This window comes from Talpa europaea, assembly GCF_964194135.1.
Source record: "Talpa europaea genome assembly, chromosome: 5".
In the NCBI taxonomy this organism is placed as follows: domain Eukaryota; kingdom Metazoa; phylum Chordata; class Mammalia; order Eulipotyphla; family Talpidae; genus Talpa; species Talpa europaea.
This window is the reverse complement of record NC_140071.1, coordinates 93,830,501-93,847,948: the sequence shown is the minus strand read 5'-3', so window position 1 is coordinate 93,847,948 and position 17,448 is coordinate 93,830,501. Positions and strand designations below refer to the sequence as shown.

At 39.5% G+C, this 17,448-nt stretch overlaps 1 protein-coding gene across 1 annotated transcript; it reads right to left on the bottom strand.

The window, feature by feature from the left end:
* Positions 1-1,891: 1,891 nt before the first annotated feature.
* On the bottom strand, positions 1,892-13,706 carry PLAC8 (placenta associated 8; the record flags this gene model as incomplete). The annotated part of the gene is made up of 4 exons (XM_084233589.1): positions 1,892-1,972; positions 6,345-6,468; positions 11,139-11,263; positions 13,598-13,706. The coding sequence occupies 3 exons, from the start codon at positions 13,704-13,706 to the stop codon at positions 6,364-6,366; spliced, it is 339 nt and encodes a 112-aa protein (XP_084089715.1). The 3' UTR covers positions 1,892-1,972; positions 6,345-6,363.
* Between the last annotated feature and the right edge of the window lie 3,742 nt (positions 13,707-17,448).

Genomic DNA, 17,448 nt, shown 5'->3' with positions numbered 1-17,448 from the left:
ATATCAATACATGCAGATTCAATGTCATTCTGGAAGTCCCAGATAATGCAGTATGACCAGAAAAGAAAATTTAACTTATACAGATTGAGAAGAAACAATAAAACTGTCTTGGTTCACAGTTGACATCATTTACATAGAAAATCCCAAGAATCAGCCAAAAAAAAAATTCTGTACCTAATAAACAATTATAGAAAAGTTGCCGGGTATATGAGTATGGTACAAAAGTCAGTTGCTTTCCTGTGTAATTAAAGAACAGTTGGCCTTTGAAATTTTAAGAGTATATATGTTGAAGGTAGGAAAATAGGGAATTTTGAAAAGGAAAAAGTGGCAAGAGAATGGGTTAGCGAGGTAAACTGAGGCTACATTATGAAGAACTAGGAAAATTTGGGTCTGTTGTTTTGAATATTCACAATTTAACTTGTGGTACAGTGTATGGAGTGAATTGGAAAGAAGGCAATAAGAACTGGGGTTGCTTAGATGTGAAGACTAATTCAATCACTATGAATAAGAATCTGCAAAGAGATCATGAAGATCTGCATTTTATCCAGGTTAGTGGAGAAAAAGAGATGGCAAACTAATTCATTCCATAAATAATTTGAGTTATTATCTAGTAGGCATTGGGCATTGTTTTAGGCACCGGGGATACAGCAACAAATGAAGTAGATCATGCATTGAGGGTACTTATCAAATGGGGTTTAAGTGACTGAAGTTGGTGTCTGATTAGATGTAAGAAGGGTAAAGGTGTGATTAGACAAGCATGAATCATTGATTCCTAAATTTCTCATTTTAAAAAATGGTAATATTATTTGATCTGTTGTGTAGAGAATGCCTTGAGAATATTCAGATGGATGAATGTTTAGAAGTCAGCTGAAGAGACGATCTCTGAACATCAACTGAGCTGAACATCAATAAGGAGACGCATCAACACTAAGGAGAAATACTAAGGAATTACAGTCCTCCGTGGCATATGGGAGGCAGTTGCAGTCATAGGAGTAGATGACACTGAGAAGAACGGGAGGTATGAGAGGAGTGGACCCAGGACAGAATCTCACAAAACACCTGCATCTGTAAGATAAATAAAGGAAGGGTCTCAAGTTGAGTGCCTATTAGGTTCCAGGTGCTTTTATGTTTTATTTCCCTGAAACTTCACAATGAACCTGTATAGTAGTTTTGCCTGACAGATGAAATGGACTCAGAAATGTAGGAGCAGAACAAAAGGAAACAAGGAAATGAGAGTCTCATTAGGGTAAAATGTTGCACATGGATCAAATAGGATAAAAATTTGAAAAAAAAAGTTGCTACTACATTTATCCAATCAGATTTAACTAAAATTGAGTCATACTGAATTTGATAATTGAATTTTTATTACTTGCTTTGATATCTCATACTCAAAAGAGAAAGGAAATCGACGCAATGAGAACCCACCAGTGTGCAGCTGAGAAACGGCATTGTGTGTTATTGCTCTGTCAACATTAATAATACTTGTAGATAACACAAAAAGAGGCAAAAGTGTCAGGTAAAGTACAAGTGTTTTACAATAGTTATCTGTATTTTTTTTTGTATGTATCTCTCTCTCTCCCTCTTTAAGTTCTTAGATGAAAGAGAGTTGAGTTACTGTGAGCTGAATTCTTCAGAGTATGAGAACAAGATTAAAAGATCAAACCTTGAAATTAATGAATAAAGACATTTTATTTAGAGCAGACACATAAAGAATTGAATTAGTAAAAATCTTTTATTTGGCTTGTATTTAGCTGTAATACAAAAATTGTAAGCCAGAAAATTTAATAACAAGAAAGCAAGAAGAAATTAAGCTGCATCATTTAGCAAGGGTACCATGCTTGTAAAACAAAGTAAAATTCTAAATTTTTAACCCATTTAACTGTGTTTGAACGCATTCTTCAGGTCCAAAAGATAGAAAAGTAGTCAGGCTGAAAGTATTTGCTGATTTAATTCCTTCATTAAGAGTTTTCACCTATAAGAGACACAAAAAGAACATTTTCTCAAACTACTGTTCTATTTTTATAAACTTTTAATTTTACAATCAATTTAGATTCATAAGAAAGTTGCAAAGACAATGCAGAGAGTTCCCATATATCCTGCACCATTTTCCCTACTGGTTAATATCTCACTATGTTTGTCAAAAGAAATGGACCAGTGTTGATACATTATTATTTTTTTTGAAGATTTATTTATTTATGCATAAAGAACTGGGGTACAGGTCAGAGGTTTGGGGGGGGGGGCTGAGTGGATTCACCAGAGACAGAGTGGGGAGAAGAATAGGTGGATTGACTGAAATACACTGCTGAGGCGAGCAGCGGGCGAGACAGGAGAGAGGTCTGCTGCGCCATGTGGATTAGCAACCTGGCAAGGGATGGAACTCCTGCTGCAGTGGCTGCTGATAGCTTCATAGTGCTGAGATTTAACTCCTTGAGCCATCAGGGATGCCCTGATGCATTATTATTAGTCAAAGCCTACACTTTATGCCTCAGTTTTGTTTTTTTTTAAAGATTTATTTATTTATGCATACAAGAACTGGGGTACAGGCCAGAGGTGTGGTGGGTGAGAGGACTCACCAGAGACAGAGAAGGGAACAGAACAGGCAGATGCACTGAAATACACTGCTGAGGGGAGCAGCAGACGAGACAGGAGAGGTCTGATGTGCCATGTGGGTAGCTCCCTGGCTGACTGGGGATCTATGGAACTCGTGCTGCAGAGGCTGCGGGTAGCTTCACAGTGCTGTGCTTAAGGCCTTGCAGCACCCAGGGAGGCCCATGCCTCAGTTTTCACCTGATGTCCTTTTTCTGTTCTAGGAACCCATCCAGGATAACACACTATATTTAGTTATCAGGTTTGTCTATCTCCTCTATACTGCGAGAGTTCTCAGACTTTCCTTGTAGTTGACGACCTTGAGAGTTTTCAGGAACACGGGTCAGGTATTCTATAGGATGTACTTTGATTTGTGTTTGTCTGATGTTTTCCTCATGATTACACTGGAATTATGGGGTTTTGAAAGGAAGGTCCCAAGGGTCAAGTACCATTGTCATCACATCATTTTAGGGTAAATGCATGAGGTATTACTGATGAAGTTAATTTTGATCACTGGATGAAATAGTTTTATCAGGTTTCTTCACTGTAAAGTTACCCTTTTTTCTCCCTTTTCATACTATACTATTTGAAAGGAAGTCACTGAGCAAAGCTATAAAGAAAGATTGGGGAATTATACCCTATCTCCTTTAAGGAGAGTATCTAGATAAATTGTTTGGAATTTTTTTGTAATCTTGGGAGATTTGTCTATTCAAATGTATGTACATATTCAGGCATATGAATACATAGTTATTTATAGCAGTATGGATTCATATTTTGTTGGGATTATAACCCAATACTACTTTGTTTGTTACTGAATTGTTGATTGTTGGTTCTTGAGAGCTTTTCTGTTGGTTCCTATGTCTCTTTGTCTCAATCTATTGTTAACATAAATCAAGTTATTCTTTGATCTTTGTCTTTTGTTTCTCCCATTTCAAATATTTGCATATTAAATTTTATTGTCAGTAAATACTTTAGTGTCCAAGTTGATGAGCTGGAGTTAAGATCACAAGATATTTTAGTTCAAACCTGTTCACAGATTTAATGAGATTTCCCTGTGGTTGAAACATAATCAGATGTCAGGATTCATCATTATGTATATGTGGGGAGATATTTTATCTGAATTTTATCTGAATTGTCTTGGTGTTTATTTAAATAGACAAAGTTAAAGTGTTTTAGTTCCACATCTTTGCTTTGGATCTCATCCTCTGTGCTTATCATTATCAGATTAATTTTCCTAAAGTATACATCTATTTATGTTGTTTCCTTGCATAAAGTTTACAATAATTCAAACTGCCTATTAATGTTTTTTCCTACCATTAGCCTGGTATTCATAATATTGCATGCGAATGCTCCAATTCATTCTAGAAAATCACTTATTTCTCATTATTTTCCTACTTAAACTATATGTTTGCTCCAAGTTGGATATAAGTTCATGAAGATATTCCTCCCCCCCCTCTTTTTTTTTGCTTCTGTAATTTTACTAATGTTCTTGCTGATTAGAAACAACACCCAATTCTGCTAATGTGAATTTTCAAGGCACCTCTCCTGTCAGAATCTTATGTGCCCAATCTGATCCATTTCTATCCTTTGTGCCCTGGGCAGCAGACCTGTGGACTCTAGCAGCTCTTTCTTGCCCTCTGCCTTTCTGGCAGGTTCAAACTTCTGGAAGCCCAGAAGACATCAAAATGTAAGAGTACTTTTTCTCTTCGTAACTTTCTGTGGGGTTGCCTTCTAAAGAGTCCTTCTAAAGTGAAGTTATTTTTCTCAGGACTTCCATTTTCACAAGGCTCTCCTTTGAAATTCCTATAATTGTGCCCTCCTGCCCTCCCTGAGGCCAAGAGGTGGTAACAGTTAAGCAGTTGTTAGCCCAGTTACTCCATCATCTCAGTCATTTCCTGGCGCCCCCCCCCACCTTTATATGTTTCTTCATTAATTCCTTGCCTATTGAGTACCGTCTATATTCTGATTCTTCCTCGTTAGGATCAAAAACCATTTCTATCAAGAAAATTTCACTATTCCTCTCACAGTATATGATCTTTTCTTCCTCTGCAACATAAAACCACACTTTTGTCTGAAGGCATTAATAGTCAAACTCTGCATTTTACTTTGGGGCTTATCTAATCCCCTATTTTTGAATATAAAGCCTTTAAGGACCAGAGGACATGCTTATTTATTTTTGTCTGCCACAGAACCTAGCAGTGTCCAGCATAGCACTAGGTATTTGACACATTATTTGTTAAGAAGCAAGTGAATATTTTTTACGTATCTTCCAAGAGTTATTTTTGTTACTTTATACAGAATCCCATTGACATGACAAGTGAGATATTGCAAAAAATGGAAAAATTAATGTTTTTTCCTACTCAAGATATATTTTATAGTCAACTCACAAAATCAACAGCTAATTATGAGAATTTTGAAAAAATTAGTTGGAAAAACTAGATTGAATTTCATTCAGATGGTGAAACTCAAGATCATATTTCTAAATAGTCTATATACCTCTTTCAAAAGTGACTTTCTCTAATACAGCTTTTCTTTTTACTCTCACTTCGTTTTTGATAGATGCTCTAGGCCATAACCAATCCATTACATAACATGTAATTTTCACTTGCTCTGTTATTTTGTAATTATTTACCTGTTTATTTTTGTCAATTTGTTGGTGTTAGGAAGGGAACTTGTTTTCTACTTCTTTGTATCCCTGGTATTTTACAGTTACTTCATTAATAGACCAACTGAATTCTAAGAAGTTCAGAAAAAAAGGCACCATCCCTTTATTTGTTATAGAGCTATTATTACGGACTTAATGTCGTGTCCTCCCCACTCCACAACTCATATATTAAAAGCCTACGCTCATGTGATGGTTACCTTTGGGAGGGAATTAGATTTATAAGGGGTCATGAAATTGAGAACTCCAGGAGGAGGTTACTGTCCTCATAAGAAGAGGGACCAGAGCTCTCTCTTTCCCATTGAAGGTAAAGTGAGAAGGTGGTACTGTTATAGAGCAGCCCCGATATTGAACGGGTTGCCTGTCTATGGGTCCTCACCTGCGTGCTTAAAAGGGACTTATGAATACTCCACTACAGGCACACACAAAAGGTTAATACAAGGTTTATTTACAAGGGAAAAGGAAATAAGGGAAATGTACAACTCAGGGAGAAAATAGGGAAATAAAGTCTTTAATGCGTCCTACCTGATCCTAAGACCTGGAAACCCAAAGTCACTCTCAGAGCTGGCCGGACGCTGCGAGATGGCGGAGTGCCAAAATGGGAGAACCCCTCCAAAGCCCACGTGTCTGCCTTATATCAACCTGGCTGCTTAACCCCACCCTCAGGTCCCAGCCACCTTCCCTTTGGTGGTGATGGGATTTGGAGTTCCCAGTGTCTTTGGCTTTGGCCTGGGGTGGGGGTGGAGTCCACAAAGCCTGTATGGAATTAGCTTTAGGACATCCTTTTCCCCCTAACAGTACTAGGTAGAGAACCTCATGAAGGAACTGCAATGGCCTGTACCTTGTTCTTGGACTTTGCATTTTCCAGAACTATGTTTAAGCTGCCCAATCTATGGTATTTTCTTATGGCAACTCATGCAAATGCATATAGCTTGCTTCCTCATAAGGAGAAATTAAAATCAACCTTTGTATTAAGATGACATTTGGGAGACTTGAGGAATTGTTATAACTGTATTATTATTCAAAATAAGGCATGCTTTCCAGGATCTCTAATTATATTTCTGGAAAAAAAAAAAAGCCCAAATTTGGTACTTACCATTAGGTTTTTCTTTTTTTTAGAAAGCATTCATGGCTCTCCTTCTATTGATGTCTCTCTTGATTTGGCAAAGAGAACAAGTGGGACAGCAGTAGACTATCAGAGAGTCACCACAAATGGATCCCTGTTTGAAAACACAAAAGAAATAGAAATGTAAAATCCATCTATTTGGAAATCAAGACTCGTGCACTTCCAAAATATTTTGAAGAGAAATAGAAAACACTTTGAATTCAGTTTGTATGGCTACACCAAAAAAAAAAAAAAAAAAAAAGTAATTGATTTTTCCATATCATACTTGTCTCTTTTTATGACATCAAATATTTTCCTATGTTTTGTAATATGGAAAATAGAAGACATATAATCAAACTATCAGTATAAGGGTGAAAATGAGAAATTTGGGAAGTAAAAATAAAAGAAATTTAGGAAATAAAATCTTAAAATTTGTTTCTCCTATATCCCCTCCTTGTCTGTGAAAGCTACTAGAAGATGGTTCTATAATATGAGGGACTAAACCATTGCAGAGAAACATATGGGACATAGGATACAGGAGTCTAGGGCCTCCCGGGTGACGCAAGGGGTTAAGACGCAAACTATGAAGCTGTCTGCAGCCACTGCAGCATGAGTTCAATCCCTGGCCAGGGAGCTACCCACATGGGGCAGCAGACCTCTCCTGAATCACCTGCTGCTCCCCTCAGCAGTGTATTTCGGTCAATCCACCTGTTCTGTTCCCCACTCTGTCTCTGGTGAATGCTCTCACCCCCCACACTTCTAGTCTGTACCCCAGCTCTTATACGTATAAATAAATAAATCTTAAAAAAAAAGAAAAGAAACAGGAGTCTAAGGTAGGAAAGAAGGACTCTTCAGTCACAAGGTAAAGGAGATACCAGGATGAAGGGAGAAAGAGTAAAGAGCAAGTAATTCAAATGGTACCAGTTTAAAGAGTGACTTAATCAAGAAGACGAAAATGCAGTATTGAAAGTGTTGGTAAGATTTTAGAAAGCTGTGAAAGAATTTGGTAGTAAATTACTTATAAGTGAATGGAAAACTACTACTTAAAAAGCCAGGAGTGATTAATACAAGGGCATATAAAGTTTAGCAGGAAAAGCAATCATGACTCAACTCTGATGAGCAGAGAAATAAAAATGTAAATAGAGAATATGGATTTAGCCAAAATTACAACTTATTGGAAAGTGTGGGATATAGAAAGGTGCTTGCATGTGATAGGGAAGGGAGAGGAAACAGAGTCAAATTCTTATCTTCTATAGTGGGAGATCAATAGACAATGCCCCAGGGCCATGGTGTAGCAGACCTCTCGTGTTGCACCTGCTGCTCCCCTCAGCAGTGTATTTCAGTAGATCTGTCTGTTCTGTTTCCTACTCTGTCTCTGATAAACCCTTTCACCCCCCACATCTCTGGCCTGCACCCCAGCTCTTGTATGCATAAATAAATAAAATAAATCTTTAGAAAAAAAAATAGGCAATGCCCCAATGAGATATGGAAACAATACCCAAAGAATCAGGTCTGAGAAAAGGGAAGTAGGAAAGACAAACAAGTTTAGAGACTGATGTTTTTCTTAAGCCTTGCAAATTTGATAATTTAATTTATTTATTTGTTTTTAAAGATTTTATTTTTATTTATGAATATAAAAACTGGGGTGTAAGCCAGAGGTGCAGAAGGTGAGAGGATTCACCAGAGACAGAATGGAGAGTGGAACAGGCAGATCCACTGAGATTCACTGCTGAGGGGAGCAGCGGGTGAGACAGGAGAGGTCTGCTGCACCATGTGTGTCACCTCCCTGGCTAGAGATTGATCTCTTGCTGCAGTGGTTTTCGATAGCTTGATGGTGCTGAAACTTAACCCTTTGCACCACCAGGGAGGCCCACAAATTTGATAATTTTAAAAGCTATTTGGTTATACAATGTTGAAATATTGAAACATTTAGTAGGTCAGAAATTTTGGGCCATTTTTCGGAAATATGAACTAGATGGGATTACAGTGATGGAGAAAGCAAAGCACAGTCAAAGAACCTGAAACTAACATGGCATTGGCAATACATTAGATAAGCCCTGGGTTCAAAACCTGGAAACTCATAAAAGTAGATGATCAAGCTGGCGAACAGAAGACAAGGAGGTTAACTGGAGCCTGTTTGAGCAGCTGGGTTGTGACTTTGCCCGGAATATAGCATGCAAATGAATTTTATGGAGGATTCCTAAGGTGGGTTTGGGGTCCCAGGAGAGGGGTGAGATAAGTAAGGGTGAGAGAAGAGGGGTGAGATAAGATATCTTATCTCATAAGATGTCAAAGTCCCCTAAACTCACCACCAACATACGAAATGAAAAAGCAAAATGCTGTGCACTTTAGAGAAATCAAAATCATTCTGACCTATGGGAGAGTCATGGTGTTTTATGACTGATATTCACTGAATATTTTTTTTCCTTTTTGCTAAATAGATCTTTCTTTCCTGGAACCTTTGTAGTTTTAGATGTTCCACAGCTTTTTCTTAAAATTTTCCCATAATTTAAAATTATATCTGTGATTCATTCAAACTGTCACACATCAATAGTTCATCATTATTATTATTGCTGGGTAGCATTTCATTAAATGGATACATCACAATTTGTTTATCCATTCATCTGCTCAGAGGCATCAGATTGTTTTTAGTTTTTGGCTATTTATACAAGAACTGGGGTACAGGCCAGATGCGCAGGAGGGTGAGAGGACTCACCAGAGACAGAGCGGGGAACAGAACAGGCAGACTGACTAAATACACAGCTGAGGGGAGCAGCAGGCAGACAGAAGAGGTCTGCTGCGCCATGTGGGACCCTTGCTGGCCAGCCAGGATCAAACGGGCGCTGCACAGGCTGCGGACAGCTTCACAGCACTGCACTCAACCACCTGCGTCACTAGGGGAGGCCCTAGTTTTTGGCTATTATGAACGAAACTGCTCTCCAAATTTTTGTACAAGTTTTGGTATGGATATATATTTTCTTTGGTCAATTTCTAGGAGGAAAATTGTTGAGCCAAATGTTAGGTGTAAGCTTAGTTTTTTAAGAAACTGCGCTTTTACTCTCACTAACTGAGCATGAAAGTTTCAGTTCCTATACTTCATCACTTGTGGTTTATTCCGGTTAATGTTAGCTATTCCAATAGGTGGGTAGTGGTGTGTCTGTATGGTCTTTTATTTATTTAGTTTGTTTGTTTGTTTGTTTGTTTATACATGCACTGGGTACAGTCAGAAGCACGGGAGGGTGAGAGAATTCACCAGAGCCAGAGCGGGGAGCAGAACAGGCAGAAGGACCGAAGTACACTGCTGAGGGGAGCAGCGGGCGGCAGGAGAGGTCTGCGCGCCATGTGGGACCCTCCTTTGGTGGCCGGGGAGCAGCCGGGGATCGAACCGGCGCGGCAGAGGCCGCGGGCAGCTTCTCAACCCCGCGCTCAACCGCTGCGCCACCGGGGAAGCCCTGTCTGTATGGTCTTAATTTGCATTTCTCTAAAGACAAATGATGCTGAACAGATTTTATGTGCTTATTTACCATCCAAATATTTTTTTTTATTTCTATTTTATTGTGTTAAGAGCACTTAACCTGGGCCTACCTGGTGGCGCAAGGAGTTAAACACTGTACTATGAAGCAATCCACAGCCTCTGCAGCATGAGTACGATCCCTGGTCGGCCAGAGAGAAACCCACATGGCGAAGCAGACCTCTCCTGTCTCACCCCTGGTCCCCTCAGCAGTGTATTTCAGTCAGCCTGCCCGTTCTGTTCCCCACCCTGTCTCTGATGAATCCTCTCACCCCACCCACCGCGGCCCTCACATCTCTGGCCTGTACCCCAGCTCTTGTTTGCATAAATAAATAAATCTTTTTTTTAAAAAAAGAACACAACCCATTAACATATTTTAAATGCATACAACATCTTAAATGAATGTCAAAATAATTATATAGAATAAAAGAAGCCAGAGGGCCTCCCCGGTGGCGCAGCGGGTTGAGTGCAGCACTGTGAAGCTGTCCACAGCCCCTGCAGCGCGTGTTTGATTCCCAGTTGGCCAGGGAGCTACCCACATGGTGCAGCAGACCTCTCCTGCCTCGCCCGCTGCTCCCTTTAGCAGTGTAGTTCAGTCGTCTGCCTGCTCTGCTCCCTGCTCTCTCTTTGGTAAATCCTCTCACCCTCCCGTGCCTCTGGCCTGTACCCCAGCTCTTGTATAAAAATAAATAAATTTAAAAAAAAAAGAATAAAAGAAGCTAGACAAAAAGGTGTATATTGTATAATTCTATTATATAAAACTGAAGAAAATGCAAATTGATCTGTAGTGACAGAAAACATTGATTGATGGTTATTTGGGAAAGAGGAAGGATTACAAATGTGCATGAGTGGGGGTGAAGATATTGATTATCTTAAATGTGAAGACTGTTCATTCTCCTGTTGCATAAAGTGAAGCTTATGAAGTAATACAATGTGTATTTATGAAAAGGTAGAGTTGAGTAGTGACTCTTTCTACTACCAGTGCTTATGTGGGTGGGTTACTACACCTCTTAAAACTTGGTCCTTTCTCATCTGTAAAATGTGGTAGACTTATCTGATTTAGAAGGTGGCAAAAGAATTTAGTGTGGTAACGTGCGATGAACTAGGGCTTTTTGTATGATTGCAAATATGAATGTTTTTTGGGAAGCATCCATTCCGGGTGATGGATACCACCCATTCCGGGTGATGGATACCATCAAATGACCTCCATGTTCATAACAATTATTTTGAATGTGGATGCGTATTTGAATAATGCAGTATTATAGGAGACTTACAGGAATGCCATATCGGGACCGAAACAGGGTCCTCATTGCAACACTTGCCCCACACAGGCAGCATTCATTCATGTCAGCTGCAACTTGACAACAAAGGCACGGGAAGCAAAATGAGCCACAGATACCTGGACAAAGGAAACCAGAGTACAAGTTATTCTAATCTGTCCGTGTGTGCCTGTAGTGGAGTATTAATAAGTCCCTTTTTAGCGCACAGATGAGGACCCACAGCCAGGCAACCCGTTTTATATCGGGGCTGCTCTGTAACATCCCCACCACAGTTGAAATTTCCTTACACAAGTAACAGTCCAAATCATGGGGTCTTTGCCACATAAATCATGCCAAGTCCACTGCAATGTTCATCATTCATCAGCTTCTTCCTTCTCTCCCAAATCCTCAGTATTTTTTTTCAGGAATGATTGCAGCTTGGAGGTATGCATTTCTTTTATAGTACTTCCTTTATCCATTTATTGAATGAGTCACTGAAACCTAGCCACATTCCAGAGATTATCCTTAGTACCTACATACCCTTGTCTGAACTCTAGTAGGGGAGACACAGATAATATGAGCATTTTTCCAACAGAAACCTACTCAGGATGCCAAGGGATCACCGAGAAATGGTCCTCCAAGGCTGTGAGAGGAAAATGCTGTTTGATCTGAATAGGTAAGGTTGACAAGAAATTTTATAGCTAGACACAAGGGGAAAGAGTCTCTTTGGGATAACTTGTTTGTCTTGGTAACAGCTTGTGTTCACTCAATACGGCTGGAACCCAGAGATGGGTGGGGATAAACTGGAGCATGAGGCAGGTTGGGGACCAGTTGATGAATGGTCAGAGTTAGTCATGAAAGTCCCAAGGAACCACTGAAATATTTTAAAAAGTGTTATAGAGCAGCCCCGATATTAAACGGGTTCCTGGCTGTGGGTCCTCACCCGCGCGCTTTAAAGGGACTTATGAATACTCTACTACAGACACACACAAAAGGTTAATAAAAGGTTTATTTACAAGAGAAAAGGAAATAAGGAAAATGTACAACTCAGGGAGAAAATAGGGAAATAAAGTCTTTAATGCGTCCTACCCGATCCGACGAACTGGAAACCCAAAGTCACTCTCAGAGCTGGCCAGACGCTGCGAGATGGCGGAGAGCCAAAAATGGGGGACCCTCCAAAGCCCACGTGTCTGCCTTTTATATCCACCTGGCTGCTTAACCCCACCCTCAGGTCCCAGCCACCTTCCCTTTGGTGGTGATGGGATTTGGAGTTCCCAGTGTCTTTGGCTTTGGCCTGGGGTGGGGGTGGAGTCCACAAAGCCTGTATGGAATTAGCTTTAGGACATCCTTTTCCCCCTAACAAAAGGAAGAATGATGTGGTCGAATCTGTAGTTGGGAGACTTTCGTGAAGTAATGAACTCTTTACTAGAAGTAATTGTAATTCACTTACCTAAAGAATAATACTAAGGGCAGGAGGATTAACATGTTTATCTTTAGAGGATTTAACTATGTAGTCTAATTATCACTCTGAATTGCAGGTGTTGAATTAATATCCTGAGATGGTAAATCATCTTGCCCGTCTGTCCACTAAGGCAATGAGAATGAATAAGTAAAATCAATTGTTCTATTTCCTAGGTAATTTTTCCCCTCTATGCTTTTCAATGCAATTATCAATCAATTCATTTCAAATTTCAATTTCATTGGTAAGTTGAAATTTAGTGCATTTTTCTCTCCTGGTGTTGACTACTACGTAGAATCAAGACAGGCAAATAAGCCTCAGAGCAATTTTCTTCTGTAGGCAGGTTTGCTTGTTTCTTGTTGATATTGAGAATTAACTTCCTTGATTATCTCTGACACCCCCTTCTCACCTCCAAACTCTTTTCTCTTAAATTTACTTAAAGAGACTTAAAACCAAAAACAAACAAAAAAAACCAAAACAGAGTCAAAAACATTTTTCCCAAAGAGAGGTTAATAACCTTAAAATTCTTTATTCTTAGGTATGTACAATACTTAAAAGCATAAAATAAACAAATTCTTCTCTGAGCTAAACACATGGATGAAAACATCCTTGTGTTTTGGGTACAATGTAGTCATAAAGTAGTGAGTTTAATCTGTAGGTCTAACAAGAATAGTCTCCTTTTTCTTTTCTTAAATCAGTTAAACTTGAAATTTCCCTGTTAACTTCATAGATGGCCTAGCTATAATTATTAGACCAGGCCTGTTCATGGTAGAATTATTAACTTTTACTATTATTTGAACTCCAGAACTTATTTCAGGAGTGAGGCTATTCTTGGAAGGACTGGAGAAGAATTAACTTGTTCATCATCGCTACAGGCCTCTTATCTATACCATTGACGGAAGTGCAGAGTTCAAAAAGGTGAGGAACTTTAATTACACAGTAAAGGATAAAGGAGGGATTTGGTCTTTGACAGTCACTTCCACATCAATTATGGGACACTTTTCCCAGGACTTACAGACTCCGCAGTCGCTGAAACAATCACAAAGGCCTGTCTGCCAGTTGGAGGCTTGGGGCACATTACATGCAGGCTGTGTTACAATGACCACTGGTGCCTGAGCTTGCATTTTCGATGCAGGGTCACAAAGTGTTGTGGTCTGAAAGGGAAAAACAGAAAGGCTAAGTAACTCCAAGTTGCTCTTGGGAGCCTCTGTTTTGTGGCACTCTGCTTCACTGGTCAGTGAGACAATTTATGTCAAGTTGCTTGCTGATCTTTGAAGAATGTAATTTTATCTCCACCTCCTCAGAATACAAAGACCCCTAGGGAAAGGAATTCATTGAACTGATAAAATGAACAGATGGTTCTCTTAGGGTACAAAATAGGGAGCAAAATAGGGTCCTTAGTATTATTTATAGATAGCTACCTAGTCAAGGAAATGAATGACCAACCTGTGATAGTGGTTGGAAAGAGCAAATTATAGAAAACAGATTTTTCTAGAACATGCACTTATCATTTGACCCAGTAATCCCATTTCTAGAAAATTATTCTGAAAATGTATCTCTAACAATGCAAAAATATATATGTACAAGGCCATTCAGAGTAACATTGCTTTTTGCAAAATAGTGAACAATTGCAATGCCTAACATGGGAGAATGGTTCAATAAATGATGGTACATCCACACAACAGAGTGTTATGCACTATCAAAAAAAAAGAATAAGGACAGTCTTCATAAATTATTATGGGATGAACTTCAGGATAGACTGTTAAGTGATAAAAGCAATGTACAAAAAGAATGCAAAAAATAAAAGGGTATCTGTTTAATTGTGCTATAAAAATTATAGAAAGAATAAACCAAAAACAAATGAAATTTGTTATGTTCAAAGTAAATGATGTGGAAAGAACTGAAGAATGCAAATTGAGTAGTAGGGCTGGGGTGACACTTTTTAAAAAGATTTATTTATTTATACAAGAACCGGGATACAGGCCAGATTCGTGGGAGGGTGAGAGGACTAACCAGAGACAGAGAGGGGAACAGAACAGGCAGACTGATGAAATACACTGCTGAGGGGAACAGTGGGCACAACCAGGAGAGGTCTGCCGTGCCATGTGGGACCCTTGCCGGCTGGCCGGGATGGAATCGGTGCTGCAGAGGCTGCGGACAGCTTCACAGCGCGGCGCTCAACCGCCTGAGCCACCAGGGAAGGACCAAGTGTGCTATTTTCTATGGCTCTTTTCCAGCACTGCTAATATTTCACACATTGAGTCAACATAGACATGTTTAATTAAAATTAACCAGAATGCGAAGAAAGCCCAAATGAAATGTAAACAATAGCAAATGGACCTAACTGTATTACAATATTAATCACACTGAAGGGAATGTGGAAGAAAAAAAAGTAAATTAAGTAATTTTTGGAAAACAGTATTTTTGACTATGAAATATAAAGTTAAAGACAAAAAGAACTGACACATATTGGATTCTAGTTAATAAACTTGTTTTCATAGGGTATGGGTAAACATTACTGAAATACACACAGACACACACAAATAAATTGTGGATCATGAGATAGAGGATTTTTATTGTCACAAATGGAAATCATAAAGAAAGAAAGGAGGATGGCCAATATGAATCCTGTGTTTTTAGACTGGAATCAGAGATGTGAACTCACAGTGTTTGCATGCGTGTGCATACACACACAAACCCCCCACAAACACATAGAGTGGCAGATGGAGTCCCCTCTGTGGGGTCTTTAAGGATCACTCCAACACAGTCATGAAAATTCCACTAAGGAGGCATTTGAAATTAAAGGAGCTATTGGACTCACAGGTTCTGGAGAGGGGGGGAGTTTGCCTGGAGAGTCACTCAAAAATCATCCAGCAAGGGGCCGCCCTGGTGGTGCAAGGGGTTAAGACACAACTTATGAAGCTATACGCAGCCACAGCAGCACAAGTTCTATCCACAGCCAGGGAGCTGCCCACATGGCACAGCAGACCTCTCCTGCCTCGCCCGCTGCTCCCCTCAGCAGTGCATTTCAGTCATCTGCCTGTTGTGTTCCCTGGTCTGTCTCTGGTGAGTCCTCTCACCCTCTCCCACACTTCTGGCCTATACCCCAGTTCTCATATGCATAAATAAATAAATCTTTAAAAAATAATCATCCAGCAACTCAGAGTTTGGTAACTGCAGGGAGCAGAGCAAGGATCCATGGCAAATTCTTTTACTGAAGGTTATGCGTGTAGTAGCTTGTGACACACAGGAAGTATTCTCATTAGAAAGTTTGAATAGGGGCCTCCCTGGTGGCGCAGGCAGTTGAGCACAGTGCTGTGAAGCTGTCCTCAGCCTCTGCAGCGCAGGTTTGATCCTGGCCTGCCTGCGAGAATCCCACATGGCGCAGCAGACCTCTCCTGTCTTGCCTGCTGCTCCCCTCAGCAGTGTATTTCGTCAGTCTGCCTGTTCTGTTCCCTGCTCTGTGTCTGGTGAATCCTCTCACCCTCCCGCACATCTGGCCTGTACCCCGGTTCTTGTATAAATAAAATAAATCTTTAAAAAAAAAAAGAAAAAAAGAAAGTTTGAATAGGACCTCCCTGGTGGTACAAGAGGTTAAGTTTCAGAACTATGAAGCAATCTGCAGCCACTGTAGCATGAGTTCCATTTCCGGCCAGAGAGCTAACCCACGCGGCCCAGCAGACCTCTCCTGTCTCATCTGCTGCTCCTCTCAGTAGATTCAGTAGATCTGCCTGTTCTGCTCCCCACTCAGTCCCTGGTGAATCCTCACACACAACCCCCTGCACCTCTGACTTATACCCTAGCTCTTTTATGCATAAATAAATAAATCTTTAGGAAAAAAAGGAAATTTTAATATAACTGAGGCAATATTGAAAGGAGGAAAAGGGAAGAAAGGGAAGTCATTTTAAGGCTTATGAACACGCATGTTGGGGATGGCTACAGAGAACTGGGCAATAATGAGATAAAAATTCAAAATAAGCACTCAGTGCCAATGAGGCACCAAAAACCAACTTTATATTACACTCACATAGAGAGAGATATGGATATATGTGTATATATATTTCCTAACTCTGACCATTAAGAGAAACTAGAAGTAATAAGAACTCAATATCAACAAACATACTTCATGCCTAAATCTCATATTCCAATTGAAAAAAAAGGGCTAGAGTTCATTGGAGAAAAGACTTATTTCAGGGTTAGGGCTAGAAAAGCACAAGATAAGCCTGCAGCCTCATGTGAAACCAAGAAATAAAAGGACTTAACAATTGATTAGCAATAGAACTTCAGAGCCAACTTGATGGCTCTCCCAATGATCAAATCTGGGACAATTTGAGCAACAAAAAAATAATGTTAATTATGGTTTATAACTCAAAGATTAAAGTAACTATCCACAGTCCCATACTGATATAAATAAAATAATAAATTAAAAAATGAGGGAGAAAGCATAGTGCTTTCTATGGTAGAATTTTCATAGTATAATCGAGATGCAAGATCATCATTTGGTAAACCAATAGTTGTAGGCAAAATCTCATGGGTGGATGCTAAAATGAGCAGGGTTGGAAAATATGAAGAGAACTAAGATAGTTACATGTTTTCAAAGTATCTCCTCACAGATTACTTACTAATTACAAAGGAAAAATAGCAACTTTATTTGGAGAAGTATGGCGACACTTATCTTAGCCAAGTGATCAAAGTTAATGTTACCAGTAATGAGACATATTAACATCATGTGCTTCTTTATTACCAGACACTAGAGGACACAGCATCACTTCTGTGTTATTCCTGCCAAAAATGTGTAATCAGAATCTGATCGAAAGAAAGTGTCAGAAAAACACAAAGGGAGGAATATTCTACAATATCAATGAT